Source organism: Vulpes lagopus, chromosome 11 (assembly GCF_018345385.1).
Source record: "Vulpes lagopus strain Blue_001 chromosome 11, ASM1834538v1, whole genome shotgun sequence".
Lineage (NCBI taxonomy): Eukaryota > Metazoa > Chordata > Mammalia > Carnivora > Canidae > Vulpes > Vulpes lagopus.
In genome coordinates, this window is record NC_054834.1 from 49,792,519 (window position 1) to 49,806,419 (window position 13,901).

General features: G+C 60.8%; 1 protein-coding gene across 2 annotated transcripts in view; it reads left to right on the forward strand.

Moving 5' to 3' along the window:
• Positions 1–6,341: 6,341 nt before the first annotated feature.
• PHRF1 (PHD and ring finger domains 1) overlaps positions 6,342–13,901 on the forward strand; it is a 28,908-nt gene continuing 21,348 nt past the window's right edge. For both annotated transcript variants that reach the window (XM_041773776.1, XM_041773777.1), the window contains exons 1-4: positions 6,342–6,472; positions 6,768–6,876; positions 9,483–9,601; positions 10,200–10,286. In XM_041773776.1, coding sequence (XP_041629710.1) covers positions 9,505–9,601; positions 10,200–10,286 — 184 coding nt within the window. In that variant the 5' untranslated portion in view covers positions 6,342–6,472; positions 6,768–6,876; positions 9,483–9,504. The remainder of the gene's footprint in view (positions 6,473–6,767; positions 6,877–9,482; positions 9,602–10,199; positions 10,287–13,901) is intronic.

Here is a 13,901-nt window from a genome sequence, read left to right on the forward strand (position 1 = left end):
GGCACCCTAGATGATGGCGGTCTTTGTGCTGAACTTTGGGAGGGACCGAGCCCTCTGAAGTGGCTCCTGAACTGGGCCTGGTGTTCCCTACTTCTTTTGGGGCCAACTGTAGGGGACATGAAGTCCCGAGTAAGGAGCAAGGAAGCCACGCAGAGCACAGCTGGTGGGGGCAGAGGAGTAACTAGGAATGGATACTTCCCACCCCAGATGGGACGGGAGAGGGAGCCACTGGACAGGCCAGGCAGCAGGAGGGGGCTTCTGGCCCAGACTCCTCACTCCAAGGCCCTCAGCCCTGCTTGGCTCCTACCTCGGGTCCCACCTGAGCCCACCATCTACCTCACAGCAGCCCATGGCTGACGGGGCCAAATGCCAGGTCACATGGGCGTGTAGTCCGGACTGCAAATGCTGATTGTGTCGTGCCCTGGGTGGGCGAGCTGGGGCTACGGCAGTCACCACCAGGTCCAAGGGGCCTGCTCTCCCCACTCACAACCCTCACCTGTGCTCAGGAGGGTTGGGTGTACCTCGGGGCACCTGCCCTGAGCCCCAGCACAGGGTCATCTCCCCAGCTGAGCGCATTGGCCAGCACAGGGCAAAGCCAGTGCTCGCTGGGGATGAGCCCGCGCCCTCCGGTGTCTTGGGCTTTCCCACCCCCAAAAGGAAGCAGTCCTGGCGCTGGCAGAGCTTGTGCACCCCTGGTCTCCTGTGTCTGTTTTCAGGGAACACCTGTTCCTTGTGAAGACCTCACCAGGGACCTGTCCCTGGGCTCCTGCTGGTTGAAGAAGCCTTGGAGAGGTCCTCAGTGGCTGCTGCGCTCCGAGGTGGGGAATGCAGAACCTTCCTCCTCTGTGGCTGTTGCAGGTGGCCCGAATCCCACATCCCCAAAAAGTTGCCAGAAGTGCTTCAAATCACTAAGCAAATGCTGGAGTTGCTGAAAAGTTTACTTTGGAGCTTTAAACTGCACTCTGAAAACAATCCGAAAGCTATGCAGGGTGCTGAGAGGCCCCGCTCCCCGCCCCCGGCCCCCAGGCACACACACACACATCATTCCGGGGCAGGGCAGGACCAAGCCAGGTCAGGCCAGTTCCCCAGCAAGGTGAGACAGGACCCCGCTCGGCAGCCACCGTCACTCTGCAGGGCCAGGCCCGGTTGGGAATGGCACCCGAGCCCCTCCCGACCGCAGAGTTCCCGCACGGCCCCCCCCTGCAAAATACCCTGTGGGCTGGCTGAGAACACGGACTCACGGGGCCAAGGCCACCCACAAGCTCCCTGTCACCTGCGGAACCTGGCCCTGCCAGGCCTGCTGGGTGTGATACCCAGTACACCCACAGTGACCTTCAGGACAGGGTCCCTCCACAGGTGAGTGAAGTCCATGCAAGGTCTCACCTAAGCCTGCCTCTCCCTCCAGCTGCTCTGACAAGTGCAGGCCCAGCTCCAGCCATCACCCCCCACCGTTTGGGAGGAGCCCAGCTCTGCAGGCCTCCTGGTCCCAGCTTGTCTGGATGCTCCTCTGGGCGGGCTCAGGGCGGCAGATCTTCAGAGTGGACAGAGAACCCCCGCAGACAGGCTGGCATCTCTGGCAGGTGACCCCACCTGTGGGAGGGGCATGTCACTGGGCACAAGTGGGTCCTTGTCACTCCGACTCCTTTAGCGGTCTTGCTGAAGTGGCAGTGACGCACCGAAAAGCCAAATCCATCACCAACTTCCTTAAGAAGGTTCCCCAAGGTGGCCCTCGAGGCTGATGGTAGGGGCCCCGGGCCTGGGGGCCCCGGGTCTGCCCAGGGCCGCCTCAGCTCGGCAGCAGTGCGAGGGCCATCCCGCAACTCTGCACGTCCCGTGGCCCCTGAGACACACAAGGAATGAAAGTTCCCTCCAAGGACGCAGCTGGCGCAACGTGAGCCCCGGAGTGGAGGGCTGCGCAGCCCCACGAGGCTACCCCTTCCTCCCCACCCCTGCTGAGCGCAGCCGGGGGACCGGGCCTCGGGGGCGCCCTGGCCTCCGCCTGCCTGGGCGCTAGCCCTCCCACCTGGGCTGGCTGTCCCGGCCCGACAGAGCAGGGTCCCAGGGGGGCCGAGGCGGTCGCGCTGCCCAGGGACAGATCAGCCGCTGTCACACGCACAGTGGGTCCGGAGCAGCGCAGTGTGCGGTGGGCAGTGGCTGCCCTGCGCCTGGAGGGACCCCGGGTGGACAGAGGAGCCAGCCCCCACCCCCGGCCCCTCCTTCCCCTCCAACTTGTGCGTCCGAGCCCCCGCCCGCCGGCCCGGGACCCCTCGCGCGTCACCTGCAGCCGCGGAGCGGGGCCGTCGCCGGCGCTCAGCCCAAATCCGGCGGCGGCCGCGGGCCCCCCGGCGCCCCCGCGCCCCCCGCCCGCTCCGCGCCCGGCGCCCGCCCGCCCCCCGCGCCCCGCCCATATGCAAATACGCGGCTCTCGCAGCCAATGGCCGGCCGGGCAGGGCCCGCCCCGCTGCGCCCCAGCCAGTGGGCGCGAGGAGGGGGCGGGGCGCCACGCCCGCCGCCGCGCGGCCCCTCGCGGGCGCGGCCGGCGCGTTCCTTTCCGCACGTCGGCCTCGGGGCGGGGCCGCCACCTGCCGGGCGGGGCCTTGCGGGCGGCTCCCCCGCGGCCCGGGCAGGTGGTACGGCCCGAGGCGCTCCCGCCCCCCCGCCCTCGCGGCCGGCGGGCAGCTCCCGGCGGCGCGGGGCTCGGGCGCACGTAGCCGGCCGCGCCCTCGGGACGCACGTGGAGCGCGGGGCTGCGGCGGCGGCTCCGGGGCCCTCGGGCGGGGCGCGTCGGCCTGGAGGGCGCCGAGTCCGCAGGGCCCGCGGCGCAGCGCCCCCGCGCTCCGGCCAGTCCTGTCTAGGCTTCGAAAAAGTGTGAGGCCGGAGGAAGGACTGCTTCAGACCTAGGGCCCTGCGCCCTGGGTGGGCCGGGGAGACTTGGCCCTGCCGCCCGCGCCTGCACGGCCCCTCCCGCCTCCGTGGCCGAGGAGACCCCCGGGGCGGAGTCCAACGGGCTGCAGAGATGCTTGCTCCCCTTTTGTTCCTGCCGCAGGAGTCCTCCTAAGCCCTCTGTGCCCCCGCCCAGGAAGCCGGAGCCCCCCACCCTCCCTCCCTCCCTCCGGGTGCTGCACGTGTCAGACCCCTGCCCTCCCTGGAGGACCCGACTCCGACTCCGGCCCCAGGCAGGTTCTTGGGAGGAGCCCTCCGCTCGCCCTTCACTGCCCCAGGCCGCTGTGCTCCTCAGCCTCAGCCCTCTGGTCCCTGGGGGCCCTCCTGTACACCCCCCGGCCCTCTACACCATGTGTTCCTGGCTCTGCGTTCCTCCAGCCACGTCCCTGCGTCCCACATGTGCTGGAGCCCAGCAGCCGCCCCAAACCCAGGACAGACCCTCCTGCACCCCCCGCATCATCATGGCCACGTTATTTCTTCCTTTGAAAGCGCTGCTTGAGTGGCTAAGTGCTGAGGTTCCAGGGACGTGTGGGCCTTGCCCTGGACGTCAGCAGCCCAGAGCCCGGGGATAGAAATTCGAAGACAGGATGCCGTGGATGTGGTCACCTGTGGGTGGAGGAAGAGCACAGAGGCCCCAGGAGCTGGCTTGGTTGTACCAGGGGTCAGAAGTGGAGAGGTCAGCAAAGCTTGGATCATGTGTTTGGAAGGAACCCCTCGGAATCTGCAGGATCCCTGCGGAGGCAGGGTAGAGGTTTGGAGGAAAGAAGTGTGGGATTCAGGGTCACAGCAAAACCAGAAGTCAGGTGACTGTGAGTTCCTGTCTTGCCTTTCCTGTCTTGGACACCCTCCAGCTGGCCCCAAGTCCTGCTGCTTCCAAATGCACCCCTTACCACCCTCTGGGGTGGGTTGAATAGTGCCCCCTCGAAAAAATGTCTGTATCCTAATGCCTAGACCATGTGAATGCTACCTTACTTGGAAAAAGGGTCTCTGCAGCTATAATTAAGGGTTCTGAGGTAGATCCATCCAGGTTTCCCTGGGTGTGCCCTAAGTCCAATGACAAATGCACTTATATGAGATAAATGAGAGATACAGACACACAGGAAGTAAGGCCACCTGAAGACAGGCAAAGTCTGGGGTGACGTGGCCACAAGCCAAGGAAGCCTGGAACACCAAAAGCCAGAAGCAAGAAAGGATTTCCTGCAGATTTCTAAGGGAGCACAGCTGCCTTGGGTTCTGGATTTGTGACTTCCGGGGCTGCTGTATTAAGTTACCCAGCCGGTGGTCATTGGTTAGGGCAGGCCTGGGACACTAGTATGCCCCCCTTCCCAAGTCAGAGAACATGGCTGTACCTGTCTCCTCCCCTGGCTCTGGCCCTGTATTTGCGGGCAGGCCTGACGGCAGGGGAAAGCCCTGGCCCGGGCTGGACATAACCAAGGTAGCCCCCAGCCATGTGTCCCCCTCCTGTACAGGATGGAAGTGTGCATCCCTGCGTGTTCCTGCCTGTGCCCTGCAGGGGCAGGACAGGGCGTACTAGCACACACCGCACGCCCAGCCAGGGGTGCAGAGTGCGGGTCTGCGAGGCGCAGGGGCAGGGCTTGGAAGGAGCACATGAGAGGGGCAGGGGAGTGGCTAGTCAGTATGCAGAGGACATTGCAATACCGATGCGGGTACACAGCGAGGGTACCCACATGCCTGTGAGGGGGCATCGCTACTTGGGAGGTATAGGTACGTGCCTATGCTCTCAAGGGGTACCACCCATGTTCAATTTGGGCCCAGACCAATGGCTCTGGGAAATTCCCTGGGGGCACATCTCACATCTGAGCACAGGCTGACGTGGCTGGGTAGGCTGTACGCTGCCCGAGGATGCCTGCTGAGTTTCTCTACATGTCATCGTGGGTGCACGTGTTTATTATGACAATTTTTCAGGATCCCCCAGGAAGAACCGCAGGTGAAGGTAGGAAGGGCTGCCCCTCTCCAGGGGGACTCCAAGTTGGCTACAAGGTGATAGCCCAACTCCTTCACAGGAGGAGGTGCCCCAATAGCCATGTGGGAACCTCTGCGGGGTAGCGTCCTTCTGTCCAATGGTCTTCAGCAGGTAGGGCCAGTGCCCTCCAAGCTCCAGGTGGAGAGGAAGGGGGAGGTGCTGGCACAGGGTAGTCGCAGTACCTGTGCTGGACCCCAATCCTCACCCAGCCAGCCCTCGACCTCCCTGTTTTACAGCCAAGGACGGGGAGGCACAGAGAGGTCCAGAAGCTCTGCTTGCTCATGGGTACACGACTGATACACTGGTTCAAGCACCTGACCTGGGGGACACCCAGGGCCACCCCTCTCCAGACCCCACCCCTGTGGCCCACGGAGAGGATTTGCTCCACGGTCTTCCGCATCTCTGACGCCATCCATTGTCCCTTTTGGCAGAGTCTGTTTCAGAGTCTGAACTAGCAGTTATTTCTCCCGTGGAGCAGAAAACGCAGCCCTCCCTTGGCAGGCCCCACTCTTCCTTCCTGTCGCAGCAGAGCCACTTGCAAGAGTTGGGGCGCTGGCTACTCTCCCACCCCCCCACCCCGGGCTGCTGCGCAGGGTGTCAGGGACCCCGCCTCACTGCACCCAGGGCCCGGCTGCTGTCGTCCTCGCCTGGCTTCCGAATGCCCCTCTCCCGGGCTCCCCTGGGTCTACTCCGCATATCCCTCAGCAAATCCCCTTTCTTCAGAATCTTCCTGCACCTGAGCCCCAGCCCCGCCGCTCCCCGGGTCCGCCCTGCCCCGCCCCCCTGGCCTGGCCTCCTTCCCAGGTGGGGCTCCCACGAGCTCGCCCGGTGCACCCTCATCGCCGGAGTAACACTGGCCAGGCCTGCCCGAGGCTCCTCGACCCCGGATCCTACCCCGCAGCGCCAGTCGGCTGCTCACAACCGCGCGCGGGGCGGTGCCGGGCGGTGCCCGTGCTTTCCCGCGTCTGGACCCGACGGGACGGGGGGCTGGGGTCCCCCCAGGCCGTGCCCTGCACCTGGAGGAAGCCGCGGCGGCCGAGCGGAGGGCCCCGCTGGGCTGGGTGCGTGGCGGACAGCTGGAGGACGGGGCCTCCGCGTGGGGGCGTGCCCGGGGGCGGGGTCTCAGGGGCGGTGGACGGCCGCTTCCATTCGGCCCGGGCGGGGGGGCGGGGCCCGGACTGTATCATTCCCGGCGGGGGAGGCCGACGCGGAGCAGTCTACAGGCGGGGGCCCAGACACCACGAGTTGCCCCGGACGCTGGTCTTCCCGGGCGGCGGGCGGCCTCGGGCGGTGCCTTCGAGGTCTGGAGGCCCCCGGCCGCGGCGAGGGCGCCCTCCGCCACTTCAGGCTCGTCTCCCTCCCCCCCGTCCCAGTGGTTCCCTCCTACGGGCGGGGCGGGGCGGGAGGGCCCCGGAAGCCGGGTCCGTGCACTTCCGGGTCGGGGAGCGCGCGGCGGCGGCGGTGGCGGTGGCGGCCTAGTCGAGGCGGGCGCTCGGGCGGCGGCGGCCGGCTCCGGGGGGTGCTGGAGGGGCGCCAGGCTCTCGGGTACGTGCGGGGCCCGCGGCGGTCTCGGGGTCCCGGCCGCGCCCCGGCCGCGAGGGCCGTCCCCGAGCGCCGCGCGCTTTGTCTGCGGCCTGCCCCGCGGGGCGAGGCCTGCGCTGCGCTGGCCCCGGGCGGGCGGCGGGCGGCGGGGAGGGCGGGCCCGGGCGGCGGGGGGCGGGGCGGGCGGGCTCCGGGCGGGCGGGGGGCCCCTCGGGCCGCCGCCTGGGCGCCCCCGCCGCCCGCGCTGTCGCCCTCCCCGGGGTGGGCGGCGTGTGACCGTGTGCCCACTCGTTTTCAGCTCCTGGTCGTCCCTGCTCGCAGCGGCCTCGTCGCGGTCCCGGCGGCCGAGCGTTCGCGGGATGCTTTGCTGCTAGCTCCCGCTGTCCTCACAGCACGCCCGGGAGGAGGTACTGCCCTTCTGCCCTGCACGGGGCCCGTCGGAGCCCGGACTCCTGCTCCGCGCTGTTTGCCTCGGCGCTCGTGCCTCAGCTTGCGGCTTAGGAGGCTGTAGCACCTGCCGTTCTAGGGAGCAGGTGCTAACCCGTGCGCGAGCCTCCGCCTGGCCGGGGGTCCCGCCGAGCCCCTGGCTGCGGTTGAGGCCTCCCGGGACCGCCGGCGGTCTTGAAGTCGGAGGAAGTGCCTGGCACCTTCCAGTGCATTCTCCGCGCCAGGCGGGTGGCTGGGGGTCTCTCTGCAGCCGCCCAGCCTGGACTCTCGCTGGCCGGGTCAGCCCCGCGCAGACCTTGACGGCCTGACTTTTTCACTCCTATTGCAGTTCACAGTTTCTAGGTTTCCCTCCGTGTGGGTGGGCAGACCGCCAGTACGGGATGGCGGGGTGTGACCTGCTGGACCTGGCCCAGGTGCCAGTTACCATCAGAAGTCCTTTATGCTTCCTTAGTAACAGTTGGAATCGTAGGTGCTTTGGGTCTTTGCGTTTGGAGGTTTAATTATTTCCTCTAAACCCCCCTGAATCTGGAGGTAGAGCGGGAGAGCCACAGAGCACCGCCAGCACTGGCCTGTGGTCTGGAATATGTCGGTGGAGGCGGGGATGGTGGATGTGGGCAGGCACTTATGAGCTGGGCTGCAGGTGGGGCCAGTAGGTCCTAGGCTGGGGTCCCGGTTAACACAGTTCTGACTGCAGACGTCCAGACAGGGAAAGGGCTGCTGGGGGGTCTCCAGTCGTGGCTCTTCCTCGGTGTTTGCACAGGTGCTTGCTCTGGGAAATACTTTCAGAGGCTACCTGGGATCTTGGCCAGTGGTTCCCTGTCATGTGGTGATGGAGGGACGGACAGTGATCAGCCTCTTAGTTGACACTCTGCTGCTGCCCTCACCAGCTGTGGTGGAGGAGCACCGGGCCCACGGGACCTAACCCCACAGGTGCAGGGACTCGGGGGCTGGTATTTCTGGCAAGCCCCTGTTGTGCCAGACCTCACCGTGACCTTGTTGACCTTTTCAGGCAGCCCTCTGAGGCAGGTCCTGCCACTGCCCGTCCCAGGTGGACCTAGGTCTTAGTGCACTAGGGGAGAAGCCAGGGGCTGTTTGTTCATAGTTTTGACCTTGTGCTTGTGTAACACATTATCAAGGTAAGGATCTGCACCCTAGAAACCACCCTCGGCTGTGCTCTGTTCTCTCTTGGGTGGCCTCGGGGTCACGTTTTCTGGTGTCTGAAGTGTCCCTGGTAGGTTTTCGTGTGTTAGTACTGTTAGTACAACCCTTGAGCAACACCGGGATTTAGGGCTGCTGATCACCATGCAGTGGAAAATCTGAGTAGATCTTTCGATGATGGTGTACTGTTGAGTGGAAGCCTCACTGATAACACAGACAGTTGATAAACGCGTGTTTTGCGTGGTTATGTAGCATATCCTAACAAAGTAAGCCAGAGGGGAAAATGCTACGAAGAAAATTGTAAGGAAGGAAAACACACTTATAGTAACTGTATTCACCCAAAAAATTTGCACAGAGTGGATCTCAGTGGGTTTGTGCAGTTCAAACCTGTGTTTTTCAAGGGCCAACTGTATTCACCTCCGTTGTAGGGCAGGAAAGGTGCTCACACATCCGGGGCTGGTTAGGTATTGGAGCAGTTGTCCAAGTACCACTGTGTGGAGTCCAGTTGTGGGAATGGTGGTGACACCTGGAAGGGCTGTGGCGCTGTCCTGCCCTGTGGTCTGTACACCTCCAGCAGGATGCCTGGGTCCCCGCAGCGTTGCTGAGCCACCAAACAGGGTGCACACCCTTAGTTGAGTGGGACCGTGGCTCATTAAGTAACTAAGTAGAAGAAAAGTGGAAGTTTTAAGGGGTTGGTAATTGTACAAAAGCACCTCGTAGTATGCTATTTCCAGGTACAAACGATAGGAGGAAGTTGATAGTTTCCTCAGATTAACATGCCCTCGCTATTTTAGGAAACATCATCCTAGAATCTGGGGCTTTGTAAGGGAAGTTAGGCACTTCAGAATCTGAATCTGGCTTTGGCCCCACCGGGAGGTGATTGGGAGCATCTGTACAGAGGTGGTGGTGACGGCCCTTGGGAGAGAAGCCTGCCTGTGGGATCTACGACGAGAGCCTTACCTGGCTGGACCCACCTTCCCTGGCCCTTGCCTTGCCTCTCTGCCTTCTGGTCTTTTGTGTGACCCCTTTCCTCTGACCTCAGACTTGGCCCCGCTACATTGAAAGCCCTGCTTTGCCGCAGCTCAGGATAAGCCGTTTCATTCATCCTAGTGTAGGGATCCCTAAGGAGCGCTGAGGTGCTGTAGGTACCTGACCGAAGCTAAATCATGTTCGTTATAAGTTGGTATTTCACTTTGAACGTCACTCCATAGATGGGAATCAGTCTTTCTTTTTTCTGTGTAGGCACAGTTTTGTGGTTCGAATTGCTTTGTCTTCTGTCTCCTGGCTTGGCCTCCCTGTCCTAGAGAGGCACACGTCACCTGGTCGCGGTGTGTAGCGAGTGACTGTCGGGTTTTCAGGAGAGCGCTGCATCTGGGGACGGGAACTTTTTGATTCTGGTTTGTTTCAGAGGCGAACGCCAATGTCCAGTGATGGATGACGACAGCTTGGATGAGCTTGTGGACCGAAGCCCAGGGCCAGATGGACACCGTCGACTCAGCCGTCCTGCTGCCCTGGCCAGCAATGCTGGTGAGCCAGCCTCCCACCCCTTCCACCGAGAGCTGGGGGAGCACAGGCTTGCGGCTGACACCTCTCAGAAGCAGCAGGGCCACCTCGTGTTTTCTCCAGGTTATTGGCTCTAGGAAAAGCAGAATTTCCTTTTTTTTTTTTTTTTTTAAGACTTTATTTATTTATTCATGAGAGAGACAAAGAGAAAGGCAGAGACACAGGCAGAGGGAGAAGCAGGCTCCCTGCAGGGAGCCCGAGGTGGGACTCCATCCCGGGTCTCCAGGACCACACCCTGGACCTTGGTGGCGCCAAGCCACTGAGCCCCCCAGGCTGCCCCAGACTTCCCAAAACAATCATCTACGTGTGTTGACTTTCAACTTTTAATCTTTTTAAAAAAGTTATTCTTTGTTTCTAATTGTGCGAGTGGTACGTGTATTTATCTTATTCATCTAAGTAGTAAGATGTAAACAGACAAAGGGAGGTGCTTTTCCTACACCTGTTCCCATGTGGACAGCCACTCGTAGTGCCTCTGGCAGGCACATCTGTGAACAGCCCTAGCTCTTTGCTGCCTTGGTTGTGACTTTTTCTCAGGGCCTGCGTTTTCACCTCTTTACTTTAGAAGAAAGCAGTGATGGCACCAGCGAGGGCTCTGAGGACGACACGGGCAGTGAGTGCAGCTACAGCACCGATGGAGAGGACCAGTCTGGTGAGAAGGCCGACATTTGGGCGGCCTCCTGATACTTTCTCTCGCTGTTGACAGGGACCCTGAGGTTTTACAAAACGTTGTTGGTGGAATTGATGCCTTGAGCACACTGGCCACCTGAGGGCTGTGAGGAACGGGGGAGCAGGCCTCCCCTGGCAGTCCCCTGCTGTGAGCCCTCACCTCCCACTGGGGCAGCGGCTTGCTGTCGATGTCATCCTTTGTTTCAGAGTTCTGTGTGACAGCACAACTTCATTAAAGTGGAGCCACATAACCAAGGTCTTCGCAGGGTGAGCACGGCAGACTGGATTTTCTGGCATAAGGAACAGACGGCTCTTGGTGACCTGTGCTCCCCGACCCACCTAGGTCCAGGGAAGGTCTAGCGTGAGCACAGGTTTGCTGTGGCCCAAGGCCGCCTGGCTAGGACTCTTCACAGGCCATGTTGGTGGAGCCATTCCGGGCTTACTATCACTCCTCTGACAAGAGCCCCTGAGATAACCTGGCAAATGCAGGGAATGACTTTATTAAGGAATTCCCTGCACGTTTACACTGGTTGACACTCATGCCCTTGAATTTCTGCACAGGGAACATTGCCTTAAGGGACTTTGGTTGGGCTCACACCACCTCCTGGCCACCCTGGCTGGTGCATGGCCTACACGGTGCCCAGGCTGGGCCACCATATCTGAGGCCAGCTGTGCTCGCCTTCCTCGGAGGGAGGGCACCCTGGGCTCTGCTCATAGAATGCTGGATGTTGGGGGTTTGGCACACTGCTACTTTCTTTCTGGCATAGTCAGCAAGCCTGGAGAAGCATAGTTCTAAAGCAGATACCATGACCTGTGAATCTCAGGCTCTGTGGTTATCCTTGTTAGAATGTTACAGAAGGGTAGCTCCCTATGTGTGGGACTGCAGTAGCGTGAGCCAGTGTGAGTTTGCAACTTTGTGTGTATTGGTGACATACTTGTGAATCCTGTACACAAGGACATGAACTCTGTCCTGAGTTTGTTGGTCACAAATACGGTTCTTGTGCTAGTCACTCCAGGATTGAGTTAGGACATTGGGCTTACCTGCGGCAGGTCTCGGGCATAGCATCGGCAGGGCTGAAGGCAGAAGATGTTGGTTCATCCCTTGAGCAAAGGTTTAAAGAGCTGCTGGATGCCAGAGAATCTGGGTGGGGCCCGGACAGAGTGCAGAAGCCAGCTCAGCAGGGGTTCCTGCTGGTCCTCAGCTCAGCTCTTAGCGGCAAAGACAGTGGCATGAAGCAGCAGTTACAAGGGTGATAAATGCCAAGGGTAGGTGTGCAGGGGCATCGCCAGAAGAGGGTTTCTGTGGACCTGGAGTGGTGAGAAGCTTCCAGAGAGACCCGTCTGAGCTGTGATGTGAAGGACGGGAGGAGGTGGCCGGGCAGTAGTGGACAGAGTGCTGCTGTGCAGGGCCATGTGGCACAGAGCTCAGTGCCCAGAAGGGAGGGAGGGGTGGGTGCAGGGCCTGCAGGTGCTATGGGGAGGGAGGGCCCTGAGGCCCTGGTCTTGGCTGGCAGGCCAGTGCCCTTTGTTCCTCCAGCCCCAGCCTTGAGAATGAGAGATGTGACTGACTCCTTAGCAAGTGGGAAGTGTCATCAGACCTTGAGAAGGGCGTTTCCTGTATCCCAATGGGCTGGCCCTTCCCAGAGCGGCTCCTTATGCTTGTTGCTCTTCTTGCCCTAGTATGTATGTATGTATGTATGTATGTATGTATGTATGTATGTATGTATTTATTTATTTATTTATTTATTTATTTTAAATTTTTTTTTTTTTAATTTATGATAGAGAGAGAGAGAGAGAGGGAGAGGCAGAGACACAGTCAGAGGGAGAAGCAGGCTCCATGCACCGGGAGCCTGATGTGGGATTCGATCCCGGGTCTCCCGGGTCCTGGGCCAAAGGCAGGCGCCAAACCACTGCGCCACCCAGGGATCCCTTGCCCTAGTATTTATATCCCTGAAAATCACTTGCTTGATTGCTTTGTGGAGTTTCCAACTCTTTTTTTTTTTTTTTTTCCTCAAGATTTTATTTATTTGGGGTAGAGTGTGAGCTGGGGGGAGGCAGAAGGAGAGGGAGAAGCAGATTCTCCCCTGAGCAGGGAGCCTGACCCCAGGACCCCAGGACCATGATCTGAGCCAAGGGCAGGCGCTTAAAGTTTCCAGCTTTAAGTATTCTCTGCTTAAGGAGCGCCTGGGTGGCTCAGTTGGATGAGCGTCCAACTCTTGATTTCAGCTCAGGCCATGCATGGTGGGGGGGGGGTGTGTGTGTGTCTGTGCTCAGCAGGGAGTCTGCTTAAGATTCTCTCCCCCTCTCTCTGCCCCTCCCCCTGCTTGCACACACATGCATTGCACGCACACGTTCTCTCTTTAAAATAAATAAATTTTTAAAAAAGATTTTATTTATTTGACAGAGCACAGTCAGGGAAAAGGAGAAGCATACTCCCCGCTGACCAGGGAGCCTGATGCAGGGCTCAACCCCAGGACCTTGAGATTATGACCTGAGCTGAACACAGATGCTTTACTGATTGGGCCATCTAGGTGTCCCTAAAATAAATAAATCTTAAGAAAAAAATACATATATAGCTGTATATATATACATATGTGTGTGCAAATATAAAGTTCTTAAGGCTTACCACAAAAACTGAGAACTCAGGCCTCTGATCTGTAGCCTCACCAGCTCCCCAGGCCACACGTGCACGTGCTCCACAGGGAGCTGTGATGGCCATGGGACCGTGAGTCACCATGGCCTGCTGAGGGCGCAGCTCCGTGGCACCCCCATCTCTGGTTCCAGCCTGGGCCGTGTTCTTGGGGAACCTGCACTTGTCCTCACTGGGGTTTTCAAGCCCGCTGCCAGGCCAGGCCTGCACGCTCCCCTGCACCTTCCTCGGTGTGACCCCTTGTCGAGCTGGGGCCGTCCCCGGCAGCCCCTGAGAGGGGGTGGGTGGGGGTAGACGGCTCGGCCTCGTGCGCCTGCACAGATCTTTAGCACCCTCGTCATTGCTGGTCGCCATCCCTCAAAGGCTTCGGAGACGTTTCTCCATGTGCCCAGACGCTGTGCAGGGGCCACGGAGCCCTCAGATGGCCAATTCTGCCTTTCAGAATTCCGTGGGAAGAGTGATCATCTGGCCTCAATGTACTTGTGCTCACTTGACCCTTAGTGAAGCGGGGAAGCTGAGAGAAGCCCATTCTCTGTAGCTTCCCACCTGCCCTTTTCCAAAATGTTTGCCTACCCGTTTCATTAGTTGTTTTTATCTGGCTGCCCAGGACGGTGTGCTGACCGTCTCCGGGGTTCCGGGCTCAGCAGCCCCGGTGTGATTGCTGGTCCTTTGCTCAGGTCTCAGCTGCTGACCTCAGGAGTGCCCGAGCCACGGTTCCCATCCAAGGCTCAGGGTCCTCCTCCAAGGTTGGCTGGTTGGCAGAGTTGAGGTCCTCGAGGGAGTAGGGCTGAAGTGCTGACCCCTCGCTGGCGGTCGGCTGGGGTCTCCGCTCACGGAGGCCAGCCCCTTGGTCGGCGGCAGTTCACAGCTGTTCGCTTCTACACCTGCAGGAGCACGTTGCTCTGTGACCCGCCGGGGAGAACGGCTTCTGAAGGATTCACCTGATTA